This window comes from Pteropus vampyrus, unplaced genomic scaffold, assembly GCF_000151845.1.
Source record: "Pteropus vampyrus isolate Shadow unplaced genomic scaffold, Pvam_2.0 Scaffold184, whole genome shotgun sequence".
NCBI lineage: Eukaryota > Metazoa > Chordata > Mammalia > Chiroptera > Pteropodidae > Pteropus > Pteropus vampyrus.
The window spans coordinates 2,143,409-2,158,891 of NW_011888965.1; the positions used below are offsets into that span (position 1 = coordinate 2,143,409).

At 35.2% G+C, this 15,483-nt stretch overlaps 1 protein-coding gene across 1 annotated transcript in view; it reads left to right on the forward strand.

Annotated features, from left to right (window-relative positions):
• The window catches only part of DIAPH2 (diaphanous related formin 2), a 791,459-nt gene extending 778,483 nt beyond the window's left edge, over positions 1–12,976 (forward strand). Inside the window, exon 25 of the mRNA XM_011371113.2 lies at positions 7,799–12,976. Coding sequence (XP_011369415.1) covers positions 7,799–7,863 — 65 coding nt within the window. The 3' untranslated portion in view covers positions 7,864–12,976. The remainder of the gene's footprint in view (positions 1–7,798) is intronic.
• Positions 12,977–15,483: the final 2,507 nt, after the last annotated feature.

Below are 15,483 nucleotides of genomic sequence, written 5' to 3' on the forward strand. Positions count from 1 at the left end.
CTCTATTAGTTTGTTCTTCAATATAAATTTCACATATGTAATCTACTTAGGATTTTCCAACTATTCTATAACATTATTTATATTTTTATTTGTTGCTTTTCTCCATATTTTTCAGATGCACAGGTATCGTCCTCAGACTTTCAACCTCCTAGAGAGAAAATGTGTCTTAGGGCCCAATTGCATTTTCTAGTATAGCGGCAAACAAAATGCATGGTAATGTACAAAACCAAGGACATTAAAAAAAAAAAATCCATTCTCTAGCTTTGACATTAGGTCCAAAGATAATCAATAGCAAGGTCTATGGCAGTTGAAATACTGAACAATATACTGATTTTATTTTATTTCTGAGCCATGCTTTACTAAAATCCTTTGAAATAATCAAGTTACCAGTTATGTAAATGCTAGTCATTTAAAATCCTAAGAAGTTGGTTGTACATGTTATAAAAATATCAAGTTTATGATAGATAAAAGTACGTATTGCATATTTTCTACATTTGTAACTTAATATTGATTAAATTTTTAATGCCTTGAAGTAATATTATTATTGTGCTATGTGCTTTTATTTTTATCACTTATTTCCATTTTCCTAAAGTTGCTATAATTGAGTTTGTTTGATAACGTACCTTTATATTACTACAAGACTTGATAGTTTGCAAAATATGAGGTTCATAATAGAGATAGAAAGTAGAGTTACTACCTGGCAGGGAGGATAAGAAGAAAGTGAAATATACAAAAGTGATTTAATCACTACTGTAGTTTTGTAAAATATAATTTGTTTTTCCCCTAGCACTGCAGAGTTTCATGCTGATAACAAGCTACTGAATTAATAAATCCATTGCAACTATTAAGACTTTTTCTTTAATAATATAATGAATGCTGAGCATTAAGAGAGAAAAGGAAAGTTATTCTTTGTATAGATGTTACCTCTATCAGATCTACATCCCTAAGCATAGGAAAAATACCAACATTCATACTTTGAAAAATATCAATGTGAAAATAATTTGTGCTTCTCAATTAGAATACTGTATTTTCTACACAAAAGCATGCTGTTTCCTAGAACATATTTGCTTATTTTCCAATTGAAAAGACATTTAGGGGGTCTATTTCATTGTCATTACATGTGCTTAACTCCAATTATAGTTAATGGGAGTTGTGTGTCTATAGTCATAGTAGCCTCTGAACTACTTTAATGTTATTGCTTTCTATTACCATTCTTGTTAAAATACTTTCATCTCTTCTGCTAACATGAACCACCACAGTAATCAGGTTTCTGTTTTCTTTGCATGGATTTATTTGCATATAATGAAGGATACAGATTACACAACATTGCCTGTTTCTAGTTTTAAGAATATTATGATGTCATTGAGATTAGAAATTGGGCTAAAACAATTTAACTTTTAGATGGAGGTAATTGATTGTTTATAAACGTACATTTTTTCATAGCACCCTCATATACAGTTCTGTTGGAATAAAATAATTTTTGATGTAATTTAATACTTGTAGTTTCTAATAGAAGCCAATTTTGTAAAACATATTAGAAAATTAGATTTACAAACTAGAAACACTAGACTTTATCAACAGCTGACAAAACTATACACTTAATTCCAATTATTCAAATTTTTGACAAGGCAAAAATAATGAGAATAAGAAAATTTGTAAAACGTCTATGTAGAATTGATGATGCTCTTTTTCTTAGTGCTGGTCTCTACTGGATTTCCAGAAGAAAAGTAGTCAGCAAGCAGAAAAAGTGATTAGAAGACGGGGAAAGAGAAATGAGGAACCTGAGGAGAAATCTTCAAAATATTATTAGGGACTTTAGCATCACTTGTCTCATTGACACTCAATAAAAAAACATCTGCCTAGCCTTACTAAGATAGCTTAGTTAGTACCCACTGGGTTTGTTCTTCAAACTGTGTTGTTTTCAAGATGTTTCGTGGTGATTTCATGATGTAGCATCCCAAAATGTACCCTAAAAGCACATGTTTGAATTGAAAATATAAATTATGAATGATTATCTCCAACAGATATTAAAACATATTATGAGGATTAAATAATGAAATCAGAAGATATTGGTACCAAAATGGTTGGTAAAATACTTAGGTCAATGGAACAGAAATATGCCCTAGTATAGATAACTTATGATAATGGAGGTATCATGAATCAGTGTAGAAATTCATAATTATTCAACAGATGGTGCTGGGACAACCCATTTCCTATGTGCAAGGAAAAAAACAAACAAACAAGCAACCGATGTAGAAACTTATCTGACATTATACAACAAGATAAATTCTAGATCATTTAAATAACTAAATGTAAAAAAAAAAAAAATCAAACCTTAAAGAAGCAGAAGAGATATAGTTGAATGATTATCACATGTCTCTGGCTAGAAAAAAACTTTTTAAGCTTAAAAATGACGGAGCAGATCCCAGTGCATAAGATCAATAAATTTAGCTACATAAAAATAACAAAAATGAAATTTTATGTTCCTAAAAGCCCAGAACACAATCAACAAACTAAGGAAAATATTTCTAATAAATATTTCAATTGGCAACCATCTTTAATATGTAGAGTTCAAAATAAAAACAAAAGCAAAAACCTAATACCCCAAAAGATAAGTGGGCAAAGGACATAGCCAGCACTTAAAGAAAGAAATATAAATAGATAATAATATATGAAAAGTTCCACCTCACTGAGAATTGAAGAAATGAAAAAAGAATGAAGCAAATGCCACTAGTCACTTTTCATATTAGTACATTTTTTGAAAGATTAATACCCAACAATAAATTAAGACAGACAAATTCATATACTTACTGCCAATTGGATTTAAATTAATACTATTCTGGAGTACAATTTGGACTTAATTGTACATACTTAATAATGCCACTTCCACATATAGTGTATGTAAAGATATAACTATAAGAATGTTCATTGTGAGGCTTTTTATAACAGAAAAAAAAGGGAATAACTTAAATGTCCAGCAGTAGAGATATAGTTAACCAAATGTGGTATATTTATATAAAAAGAAGAGTATGTGGCCATTAAAAATCATGTTTTCAATATCATGTTTCAGAGTTTAATGACATGGAAAATTTCAACAATAAAATATTAAATGAAAAATTATAACACCAAGTTGTATATGTAGTTTGAGCTCAACATATATATATTTTTTTCTTTTAAAAAGACACTGTTCTAGTAAGAGTGAAAAGAATGACTGGCCAACTTATACAGGAATTGGCTGTCTTCCACCAAGAGATTAAGCCTAAACCTAATTCAGCTGCCACCTTCTAGTCATTTCTAATGAGTGAGATGTCGTATCGATTCAGGATCTCCAAAATCACAGGAGAAAAAAAAAAAAAACAAGCAATCATGGGACAAAAGGGAAAACATTTTAAGTTCATATGAGATATCAGTATAACAATCTAAAATAAATTCTTTTATCAGTGTTTAGAATGCAGTTACTCAATAGTCATTTCCTGAAGCAATCTAAAATTTTCTTGGTTTTCTTAGCCTAAAGTCCATAAATCCAGTCCCGTTAGTTCAGTTTGCTGGAAACAACGTCTACCCATTGATGGTCAGTCTGCCACACCTTCACTTTTGAAGAGCTTTGGAAATTACAGAGGGTTTCTTTTACTTTGTTTTCTAGCCAACTAATTTGCATTAAAATTGGATTTTCTGTAACACAATGTACAGTATATACCAGGCACACTTACTGTATGTTACCTTGCTGGGAGAGTATTGTGCATTGTGTTAGGTCAATATTGATACATCTACATTCCTATGAAATACTAGGAAGGAAACAGTTCTTTCATAGACAACAGATGGACACCTAACCTGGGTGGAAATGAATAATGGACATGGCCTTTTTATCAGTTTTTCAGTTTCAACCTGACCTGCTCATGCACTATACAAGATGCCTTGTACCTTTGGCACACACTCACTTTTGTTAGAGGATTAATTGCACATTCCCAAGTTACATACCACAGGCTTGAGTCCTTTGATCTCACATAGCATTTTGTTTAAACCTTATCTATGATATGCTTATTGCTCAGTTATTTCACTTGATAAAGCTTTCAGTAAGAAGGAAATTAGTGGTATAGATTTAGCTATGGACCTGAAACTGTGACATTCAGTTATTTCATGGACGATGTGCTTTGTATACAGTTGCCGAAGATATGATGGCATGAATGAATTTTAGAGCAATGCAATAATGGGTTTAATTTATTCACTGTAGGACTTAGGTGGGAAGATTTTGAGATGAATGTCAAACCAATTTGTGCTCAGAAAAAGCATAAAGCTTCTTGCTCTTAAGACAGTGGGAAAACTTTGACATTGGTTTGAGCTGGTTAATCTGACATTCAGAATATGTGGAAACTGTTAAAGCTGGGCCATGTATTTATATTCTCTTTTGATGACAGATTAGAATATTGTTTTAATTTTAGCAATCCTTCTCCCATAGAATGCATACTTTCATATAACTATGTGCCTCTTTTCAACTTTATAACCAGGTCAACCTCTGTAATAGCAGAATCTTTTCACCTTCATATGGGGCATATTTTAAAGACAAGCCTTTTGAAGAGTATGCATACCCAATTGTGGTGGATTTGGAAGGTCCATCTTAGGACTAACATCTCAGGCTTTACTACTGCATCAGTCCTTGTGTTTGCAAGCAATAGAATCTCTTAATGAATTCCTAGACCATAACGATATACTAGAATCTCTAGGCTTTCTTATTCACCATGTTACCTCATATATTACTAAAATGGTAGCAGAAGATTATGACAAATCATGTCTCCCCATCTTCTAATGAAATGTGTTTGCCTGTATCACACTGCACAATATTCCCAACAAGTATACAAACGCAGACACCTCCCCCTATCTACCTCTCTTTGATTTACAAAAGGACAACAGGCATACTGGAAAGGAAAGCCACTGACAAAGCCCTCCACATCATATATATATGTTTTAAACTATTGATTTTTTGGAGAAGAGGCCCCTTTTTTCACCATATAAACTATTCTAGTATCACTAGTGTTGGGAAAATCAGACTAGATAGAAAAGTGAATTTGGTTCAGTCTGGATATCCTAGAGCTCTCAAATTATATCATATGGGCACCTGTGTCCTCCATCTATGTCTCCAAATAGAAAATGCAATCACTCTCATAATCAACCAAATTACTCCATCATCTCTAACAGCAATAATATCTAACATCTGTTCTTTTCTCATAAATTTGATGCCAACTATGTGCCCTGATTTTATGAGAATCAAGTCACTAGTTATTACCCATTAGTATTTAATACCATAAATATAGAATTTGTATTTCAAAAAATTCAGTGATTGTCAATCTCTGCTTCAATGAAGGCATGAATCTAAGCATGAAACATCATCATTCAATTGCAAACTATTAGAATGTAAAGAGAGATGCACAGATATATTTATGTTATATAGGCATATCACATGTTATCCTCTAAATTGTACTTGTGGCCTGATCCATACAAGTCTAGAGTATAAATATATATTTTGTACCTAAAATAATATTAACATTACAATAGAATTGTAAATAAATCACAAAATTCATACCAGTCATTGCTATCATTGTTTCTAATGGCATTTTTTCATAAACAAGGTTGTAGGTTAATATTTTAAAAACATAAGTGGTGACTTTCACAGAATTGCTTCCTTTTATAATTATCTCATGAACATAGGGACCCAATTAGATACCAAAAAATTGAGAGAGAGAAAATGAAGGAAGAAAGGAAGAGAAGGAGGAAGGCAGATAATATAGAATAATTCTCTTTTGTATATGCCAAGAGCTAGATTTGAACCCTGAAACAACATTTATCTTGCCTTCCAAAAGTTTCAATGTCCTTTCTTCAGTTCATTTTGACCTATAAGTTAGTTTTCTCACACCAAACGCTACCAGCAAGTTGCAGGTTGGTGTGAATCCTCACATCACATAATTTAATCCTGCAAGGCTGAGTTTTTGCGCATGGTACTTCTTTTGAATCCGGTAGGCAGTGAGTGATGGTATGGGGTGTCAGTGGCATTCCTGGAGTGAATGCGAATGCCAGTTTGATTTTGGTGCGTAAGACCACTGAAGCACAAACCTTTCTTTGATCTGGGACAATCCTCTGTGAATGGCATCATCATTCTCAAAGCTGGTGGCTTTAACACTGAATGCTTATATGCTTGCAATGCAATGGTAACCATTGTATTATAATCTCGCTTTTAAATGTTTTCTAAGAAGTCCCAAACCAATCTGTATGCAAACCAATGACATCTAAGTAATAAGCCCTTTATCTAGGAGTGTTATCTTCTCATTTTTAGCTGAATTGTGATCTATATCACAAACTAAATAATGAATTTTTAAATGGTATCTTTAAAAGGATACCCAAATATTCCATCACTTAGATATATCTCCAAAAAGAGAAAATGCCTCTTTCTTTCTTACCTCTCAGCGACAATGCATTATAAGGCACTTTAAGCTTACAGCTGGTTGGTTCAGTGTACTCATACTATGATGTTAATGAGGCCAAGGTCATGGAAGCCAGTTAGCTTTCTTTGCTGTGTGCTGATCACAGACTACCGGGAGTCAGTCAAGAGTCACCAGCACATATGGAAAAAGTATCATGGCAAAATGTCGGCACTTCTCAAAGTCCATCCTCCTATGAGACAGTCAGAATGTGTTCCTTTCACATCATCATTAGGGAAGAAATGAGTAGTAGTTTGAGAGGCCCCCACATTTACCTCTGAACAAAGCAGGCCAGATATTTAGACATTAACTTTGCATCATAATCCCCCATCATGCCATTGATTTGCTGTGTAACCTTCTTCACTAAAGTAGAGATAATAGGATAGAATGAAATGGGCTTACCTCCGGGGGTTGTTGTGTGAATTAGCAATTTAAGAAATATAAAGTGTTAGAGTTTATGTATGTGCTGGTGGTTGTCATTATTTTTATGGACCTAGTCTTATTCTAAATAGAGAATCTAAGTATATTATGCTTTTGTCAGAAAGAGATTTTCACCCACATTAATTGCATTTAAGCTGAGCATAAAACAGGTGACAATTACATAGTAGTGATCGTCTCAATGCAGAGCTGTAAACCTTTTTCCTATTAAAGTTAAAACTATTTCCAGCAACTTTCAATGCTTTAAAATGTAGCTTTCCAAGCTTTGTGCCAACAGTTATCTCTACAGTGATTATTCTTCCTGTGACGGGTGAGGGGAATGGGACCAATTCATTATTCATTTCCCATAATGACTATATAATGTATTGAATTTGTTTACATCATGCAATCAGGCAAAGACTTAGTAGCTGGTTTGATTGCCACATATTGCAATCATTGTAAAAAATAAAAAAAATAACCGTTTTTGTTCTGCCCACACTGGTGTCCTCTAGAGGTAGCCAACATATAGATAGAAAACTCATGAGAAGTTTAAGTGCTTTCCAACAAAAGGCACTGCACATAGATCCTTTCAATTTAACATCTTTACCAAGGAATTTTGTTGTCGCCAGCTATTTCCAAGGGGATTGTACTTGAGGAAATCCTTCCGTTTCTTTTATCACTCTGACTTCACTTACCAAGGAAAGTCATTTAGTGCTGATTGCAGAACCCTTGAACTCAGCCTGGCAGCTGCAGTGTGAACTCCTCAGATCTGGGTTCCTTGTTACTTATTTACATATTCATTTGAAGTGATTTTTCAGGACTATTTGTAGCCCTCTTTTGACCTGACATCCTGTAATAGCTGAGATCTAAAGCTCACCGTGTTTTTGGTTCTTTTCCTCTTTCTGTTACAGATAACAGACGAGTACCTTTGGAAAGGTCACGCTCTCGCCACAATGGAGCTAGCTCATCTAAGTGATTCCTGATGCCAAAGAATATAAAAATATTTAAGTAAACAAAATCAAGCATTTTGAGAACAAAACATGCACTCAAGGGATGGAGAGGAAATAAGTGCATTTCTGCAAAGATCAAGCTAAGCCAGATGAAACAGCCTGCATTTGTGAAGCTATTGCAAGACTCCTCTCACAATTCTACTATGAACACAATTACCAGGATTATAAAATGTGTGCTCCATTTTAATGTAGAGATGCATATTTTTTCTTATTGTGAGTGACCTGACGATGATGATGAAAAGTGTAAGAAATTGAAGAGTTCTAAGGCTTTCGAACACATTCATTCTGTCAGAAATTTACTATGTTACTCAAATTTGCAGTCCACGTCCCTTAAAAAGAAACAAGAAAAATAATAGAATTATTCAGTCTCTGCTTTGATTCCTGTTGAACAGAAAAGGAAAAGACCAATGAAAATGTGTGTATTAACTCTGTAAGAGAAGCCATTTTAGAATCTCAGAAAAAGTACTGCTTCACTGCCATCAAGTTATTTAGAATCTTATCTCAAGTCAGAGCTGATGGATTTTCATCTGCTTTGGCTGAAATTAAATTTATCATTAAGCTAGCATTTTCAGCATGATATTGCAGGCACTTATCATTGCTAAAAATAAACCAAAGTTTAATGGAAGCAGTTAGAGAAAGTGATCAAAATTTTATTGAAAGAAGTATTTTCTAATTATGCACATATATCTACTTTATACAAATACTTTAAATGGCTATTTTTGAGAAAAACCTCACATTTTAATGTTTATGCTAGGGATGAACCTGAAAATTCTATTACCTTTATTTAGATTTTTAAGGGTAAATATTGAGTCCTAATCTCTATGGTTTATTTCTTCTATTGTTTCTTTCTCCCACGACCCCCTTGACAGCAGGGAATAGAGTTCTAGAGGACCTGAGAAGAAAAAGATTTCTCTCTGCAGGAGGCAGCAGAAAAATAAAAGGTCAATTGTTTCATGTTTTTCTACTCCCCTTTCCAACTCTGCCTCGGTGGTCTGGAGAAGAAAAAGAAATTATACGTGTGTAGGTGTACGTATGTGTATATATTTATAGCTCCTGCTACAATAATTCCACATCTCAGTGACTAAGTGAACTTCTCAGTCATCATCATACTTACTTACCTTATATTAACAAATTAAAATGATGCTGCCATAAACAACTCCAGGAGAAAAATAGGCCCTACATTGTTCTTAAATCAATGAGGGAGTAAGAGTTATACTTAACTTGTCTATTGTTTTCAAATATGCATTGAAATAATGTGGTATAACTTCTCTGGAGTGCAATTTTAAAACTAATCCATGCAGGTGATTGCAATTCTTGTAAAAGATTTCTTATACGTAGATATCTTAGAGAATCTTATTTCTACTCCTCCAAAGCACATTCTAGACATTCAGCAAGAACAGACTGGCTTGGCAAGTCACCACTTGAGATAAAGTAAACAAGTGACCAATAGCTCAGAGTTTCTTTTATATAGATGTATAGTGACTCAAACTGCTGCCTTTTCCTCCAGTGCACTCTTACTTGGGTATTATACTTTAAAAAGCTATGAAGCTGCTACAGTAGAGAAATCAAAAAGAATAATAGTATCTGAGATTTTACAGTTTTTTTCTCATCTTAAGATGCACATAGGCATACACAGACAATTTTAAGAGACATATCAATATCACACTGTTTTTTAACAAAGATTTAGGTTCTACTAATTTATATAAATACTTAATGTGTGTATTTTGGACTTCACAAAGTCTTTTCTGAAGTATTCATGGTATGGTTTTAGTATTTTGATAGATTTTTAGGCTATAGGAAAATGACATTATAAAATATTAACCTTGACTAAAATTTAGGGGCATTTGCCATGCCATATTATCAAGCTGGTTAAGGCGGAAACACTGATGTGTATCACCTTTTCCAGATGTGAACTTGCCTTATTTTTTAGTTTGTGGGGGAAAAATGAAGTACTATTGTGGATAAATTATATATTTCTATTTAGAGTAACCCCACATGCTTTTCACAAACATTATGAAGCCTTTTCAGGGTCTTTCATGAAGTTTCAGTAATTGAGTTCAGGGGATTGCTTCCCAGATTTAGAATGGTCCTGCTCTAGCCATTTGCAGTTTTGTTTTACGTAGAAGAATATCACCCAAAAATAAGTACATAGTCACAATTTTAATATAGGAGCAAATTATACTAACGTCTTTTGTTGGGTTTATTACTACCACATGTGAGAAGTACCAATTTATGAAGATTTTCTTCAGAATGTTTTTTTGGAAGTACAAAACCCTTAAATTGTTTACTAGTTAAATTAGTTTCCTTTAACTGCTATAACAAATTACCACAAACTCCGAAATTTACTATCTCAAGGTCCTGGTGGCTAGATATTCAAAACCAAGGGCCATGCTTTCTCCAGAGGTTCTAGAGGAAAATCTTCCCTTACCTCTTTCATCTTCTGGTGGCTGTTGGCATTCCTTGAGTTATGGTTGCATCTCTCTTCACATTATCTTCTCTGCCTCTCATAAGAACACATTTACGTTGGCATCTAGGGCTCACCCAGAGAATCCAGGATAATTTCATCTGAAGATCCTAAATTGAATTACATCTGCAAGACCTTTTTTTTCCAAATAAGGTAACATTCACAAGTTCTGGGGATTAGGGTGTGGATATCTCTTTTTTGGCCCACTACAGTCTGTCTTCTGGCCCCCCAAAATTTAGATCTGTCCCATGTGCAAGATATCTTCACTTCATCTCAACATTCCCAAAAGTCTCAACTCATTACAGTATCAACTCTAAGTCTAGAATCTTATTCAAACATCATCAGTTCAAAAGTCTGACATCTTATCTAGATCATCTAAATCAGGTATAGGTAAAATTCCTGGGGCAAAATTCCTCTCCATCTATGGATCAATGAAACAAGACAGCAAATCATCTGCTTCCAAAATACAATGGTGGGACAGGTACTGAATTATAATTATAGACATTCCTATTCCAAAAAGGAGAAGATGGAAAGCATCTATCCCGATGATTTTCAAAATTCATACAGCAAAATCCCCTTAGGATTTGAGGTCTGACAATAATCCTTCTTGTCTCAGGGCTCCACTCTTTAGGCCTGTAGTTCTGCCCTTTTGGCCCATGGATTGAGTCTCTCCCTCTCTGCTAATGGCTTGCACTTCTGTATCTGCTCCCATGCTTGGGCCTATGCCACTGTATCTGTAGCTCTGCCCTAAGAGTGAACCTTTATATTGAAGGATAGCACATGTATGCAATTTTATCAGCCCGTTCCCTGTCTGTAAAATTTTGGCAGTATGACAACTTTCTCTCACTTTGTCTCTGTCCCTTTCAGGCCAACCTGGAAGTATTTCTGCTGGTATAACATTCTCAAAAACTCTTTGGGCCTCTCACATATGTCACATTGATTCAATAGTGAGACAAGAGAGTCCTCACAGATCTTTGCTGGATAACCTCATCTCTATTCTGGCTTCTGAGATGGTTGAACAGATCCATTAATCAACACCTAATCTCTCCAACACTAGCCAAAGATTGTCCAGCCACACCCTTGGCTTTATCTCCAGAGCATACTATCCAAATAGTGAGTCTCTAATTTTAGCCTCTTTTACAATCTGAATAGGCTCAAAATTTCCTGAATCATGAAATGTTGGTTCCTTGCTGCTTAACAGTTCTTTCCTCAGTTTCTCTCTTTCCTCTTGTATTTTACTGTAAGCTCAAGAAGAAACTCGGCCATATCATCAATACTTTGCTTGGAAATCTCAGCTAAATATAGCCAAGTTTATCACTTACAAATTCTACTTTCCATACAACTGTTGGAGACAATTCAGATAACCCTTCTGCCACTATATAACAAGGATCACTTTTCCTCCAGTTTCCAATAAAATGTACCTCAGTTCCCTCTAAACCCTTATCAGAAGTACCTTTAACAAACAGTCTATTTAAGGCAATCTATGCTTTCTCTATCATATGCAGCAAAATTCTTCTAGCCTCTACCCATTACCCAACTCCAAGGCCAATTCCATACTTCTAGGTATTTGATATTAGCAGGACCTTACTTCCTGGTACCAAAATCTGTATTAGGTTCCTGTGGCTGCTGTAATAGATTACTCCAAATGTTGTAGCTTAAAACAACAGATATTCTCTTACTGTTTTGGAGGCCAGAAGTCCTAAACTGAGGTGTTGGCAAGGCTACACTCCCTCTGGAAGCTTTAGAGGGAAATCTGCTCCCAACCTCTTCCAGTTTCTTGTGACTCATCATTCCTTGGCTTGTGGCCAACTTTCTCTCTGCTCTACACATCACCTTTCCCTTTGTATATCTAATCTACCTCTGCTTCCCTCTTATAAGGACACTTTTGATGGCACTTAGGGCCCAGCCAGTTTATCCATAATTATCTCCTTATCTTGAGATCCCTGAATTACGTCTGTGAAGATCCTTTTTCCAAATAAGGTAACATCACAGGTTCTGGGAATTAGGACATTGACATACCTTTGGGGAGCTACCATTCAGCTCACTGCACTAGTCATTGCACATAATTGTACTTCTCACTTTTTAAAATGCATCCTTGGTGCTCAAGTCAAATTCAAGGTTGTCTCTAAAAGCTATTGTCTGCACAGGCTACTGCATGCTTTGATGTTAAATAGCTGAACAGGCTATTCTAAAATTTGGTTGATACTTTTGCCATTATGGCCAATTAACTTGAAAAATAACTGGTTCCAATTCTGAGCTCTGGTGTATCTCTTCTGCCCCTTTTATGAAGTCTTTTACCAAATGACTTATATGATTCATAACATAGGCATAAAACTACTTCTGATGCAAAAGGGTTCTTTACATATTTATTGTAGATATTGTGACTCCCTCAGCTGAAGGGAGAGGTAACAGCAAAGCCTGTTTTGAATGTGTATTGAAGGAGATTGTGCCCATACCAAGACACCCAGAAGTATTTCAGTAGCAACACAACTGTAGATTCATGCTCTCATTTTGCCTTGGGAATAAACATCTTTCTCTTCACAGGACCAAGAATGACTTGCAATCTATATGTAATGCATACTTACTTATTCAATAAAGTTAACATATACATTAAATGTTGTGCTGCCTATGATATTTGATATTAAGGATGAATGAAAAGGCACAAACTGAAGTATCAAGACAAGATGTAAGCATGTTCTAGAAGGAGAAGCTTCAACTGAACACAAGTATAAGAGTGTTTCTATAAGGACCTGGTCAGGTGGAAATCATGGGATGTATTCAAAGACGCACATATCTGTGGAAATTATGAGCTTTTCTTGAAGTAGTTTTCAGCAGTGCTTTCCTGAGCAGTGGAAAGATGTTTGCACAACTTAAAAATCCAGGTGGGTCAGAAGGGTGATTTACATCCTCCAGAGAAACTTTCTATTGAAAAAGTTATTTTTTTCCTCTTGATTATAGAATAAAAGCAAATGGACTTCAAATGCTCAGAATGAGTAATAAAGGATTATAGATAATTTTTCTCTGAAGGGCTTTCAAAAGAGTCTTTCATCATAGGTGGGCCAACTTGAAGACAGAGGGCTGGACAAGGTCATAACCAGGTCTATAAACAATATTATCTAAAGTACCCCAGCAAGATCACCATTTCCCTTGGAATGGTTTGCTCCAGGAATCAAATACATTGGCTTTTTCTCCCTCAGAGGCCCAAGTACACAAATTCCTTAGTAGGGAGTCTGAGAAACAGTACTGACAACTAGGGAGTTGAGCTTAATACCAAGAGCTCGAATGAAAGTGGAAATCTGGAAATTGATACATATGCAATGCATGTAACATGCTGTATAGTTTTGATTTATAATACAAAGAAAGCTATAACCAAAGATCACATTTACAGACTGAATTTATTTAGATATCTAGAGTCCCAATAGCCACAAATAAAATATTATTACAGTTAGTATCCATTGCAGAGAAAGAGAGAGAAAAAAAAAAACTACTTGCAAATTCAGGAATTATGCAAACCATGACTTTGTTCCTAGTTCTTGGAAACTGGCCGGAGTTCAACTTTTAGCCATGATGACCTTATATCGTGGCTAATAGAGGTTCAGCCAATATTTTCATCGATATTTTGGCTAAATGAGATCCAGGCCGCATTTTCAACTTTTGAAGTCTATGAGCAAAGCACAGAGCTATTATCATATGATTAGAAATAGTGATAAACCCTCAACTCCTCTACTTTGTTAAGCCCTCCAGTGTGGCTATTCTAATCAGTGTGTGCCCACTCAATGGACAATGTTTTTTAGGACACAGTTATGAATTAACCATAGCTAATGCCTTGAGGGCTGTCACAGTCTAGAGAGAGATGGCACAGGTACAAAAAGCATTGTAATTCAAGGTGATAGGAAAATGATCAATGCCATAAGAGTGGTATAGATAAGGCCTCTGGGAGTTCAGAAAATAAAATCCCTTAGAGAGATGAGGTAGGTGTTAAGGTGGGAAGCAGCTATCAGTATAGACTTTTTGGCAGGGGTGGCATTTGAACTGCAATTTAAAGGGTAAGTTGACTTAGAAGTGACTTTTATTCATTCAGTCAATATTCAGTGAGCACCTGCTGTATGCCAACCACAGTGCTAGGCCCTGAGAGCATAACAGTAACCCAGATAGCTGGATGTGCTCCCTATTCTCATGGAGCTTAGGTCTTTTTGAAGAGGAAGGGAAGGCATGAACAGAGGTACAAACTTTGATATGCATGTGCAAGGAATAGAACAGTTTAACTGGAGTATGTGTCAGGGAAGGCAGCAGTAGTTGTGTGGTTCAGGTTTGAATTATAAAGGGCAGGGAAATACCGAGGTATTTTTGAGGAAAGAAATGATACAGAGCACTTAACAAAGTTGATGCCGGAAGCTCTGTGTAGGGCAGAGTGGGGAGAGGTCACACAAGACCGTCTCCATTGGCGGCTGTTGATAATGAGGGCCTAAACTAAGGTAGCATCAGTGGGACAGATCCAAGTGGCATCTAACGAAATGGCAATCAATTAGAAGTTGAGGGTATGAAGATATGGAGGATCCAATCTGACACCAAGATTGCAGACCCAAGTGATTGATGGGAACTTTTTAACAGAAAAATTGAACACAAAAAGGAGAGCTCATTTTTGCAGTAGTGATACCATGAATATGCACAGCTGTAGCTCTGACGGTTGGTACAAGCCTATTAACTGTACTGTTGAATCGTTCATACAAGCTGTATATACAAAGAGCATCAAGTCATAAAGACATGGAGCAGATGAGAACATGATTCTGCACAAGAACTATTCAGTGATATTATAGTGATTATGGTAATAAAAGCAAGGGGAAGTTCTCTAGATTGCATTTATTTTCCCTTTCCTTCTTATTCCTTTTTTCTTTCCCTTTCCCATTCCCTTCTCTTCTTTTTTTAGTAATTCTGAAAGGCAAAACACTGAAAGGCTGTTTAAAGAAACAAAAAACTGACAAAGACTGAGTGGATATTAAAATATACTGATTCAGGTTTGGTCTCATAATGACAGGAAAGGCATTTAAATGAATGATTTATGGCAAAAGTTTTAATTAGTTCATAGCTAGGACTTCTTAAGTGTCTGATTAAATTTTATATA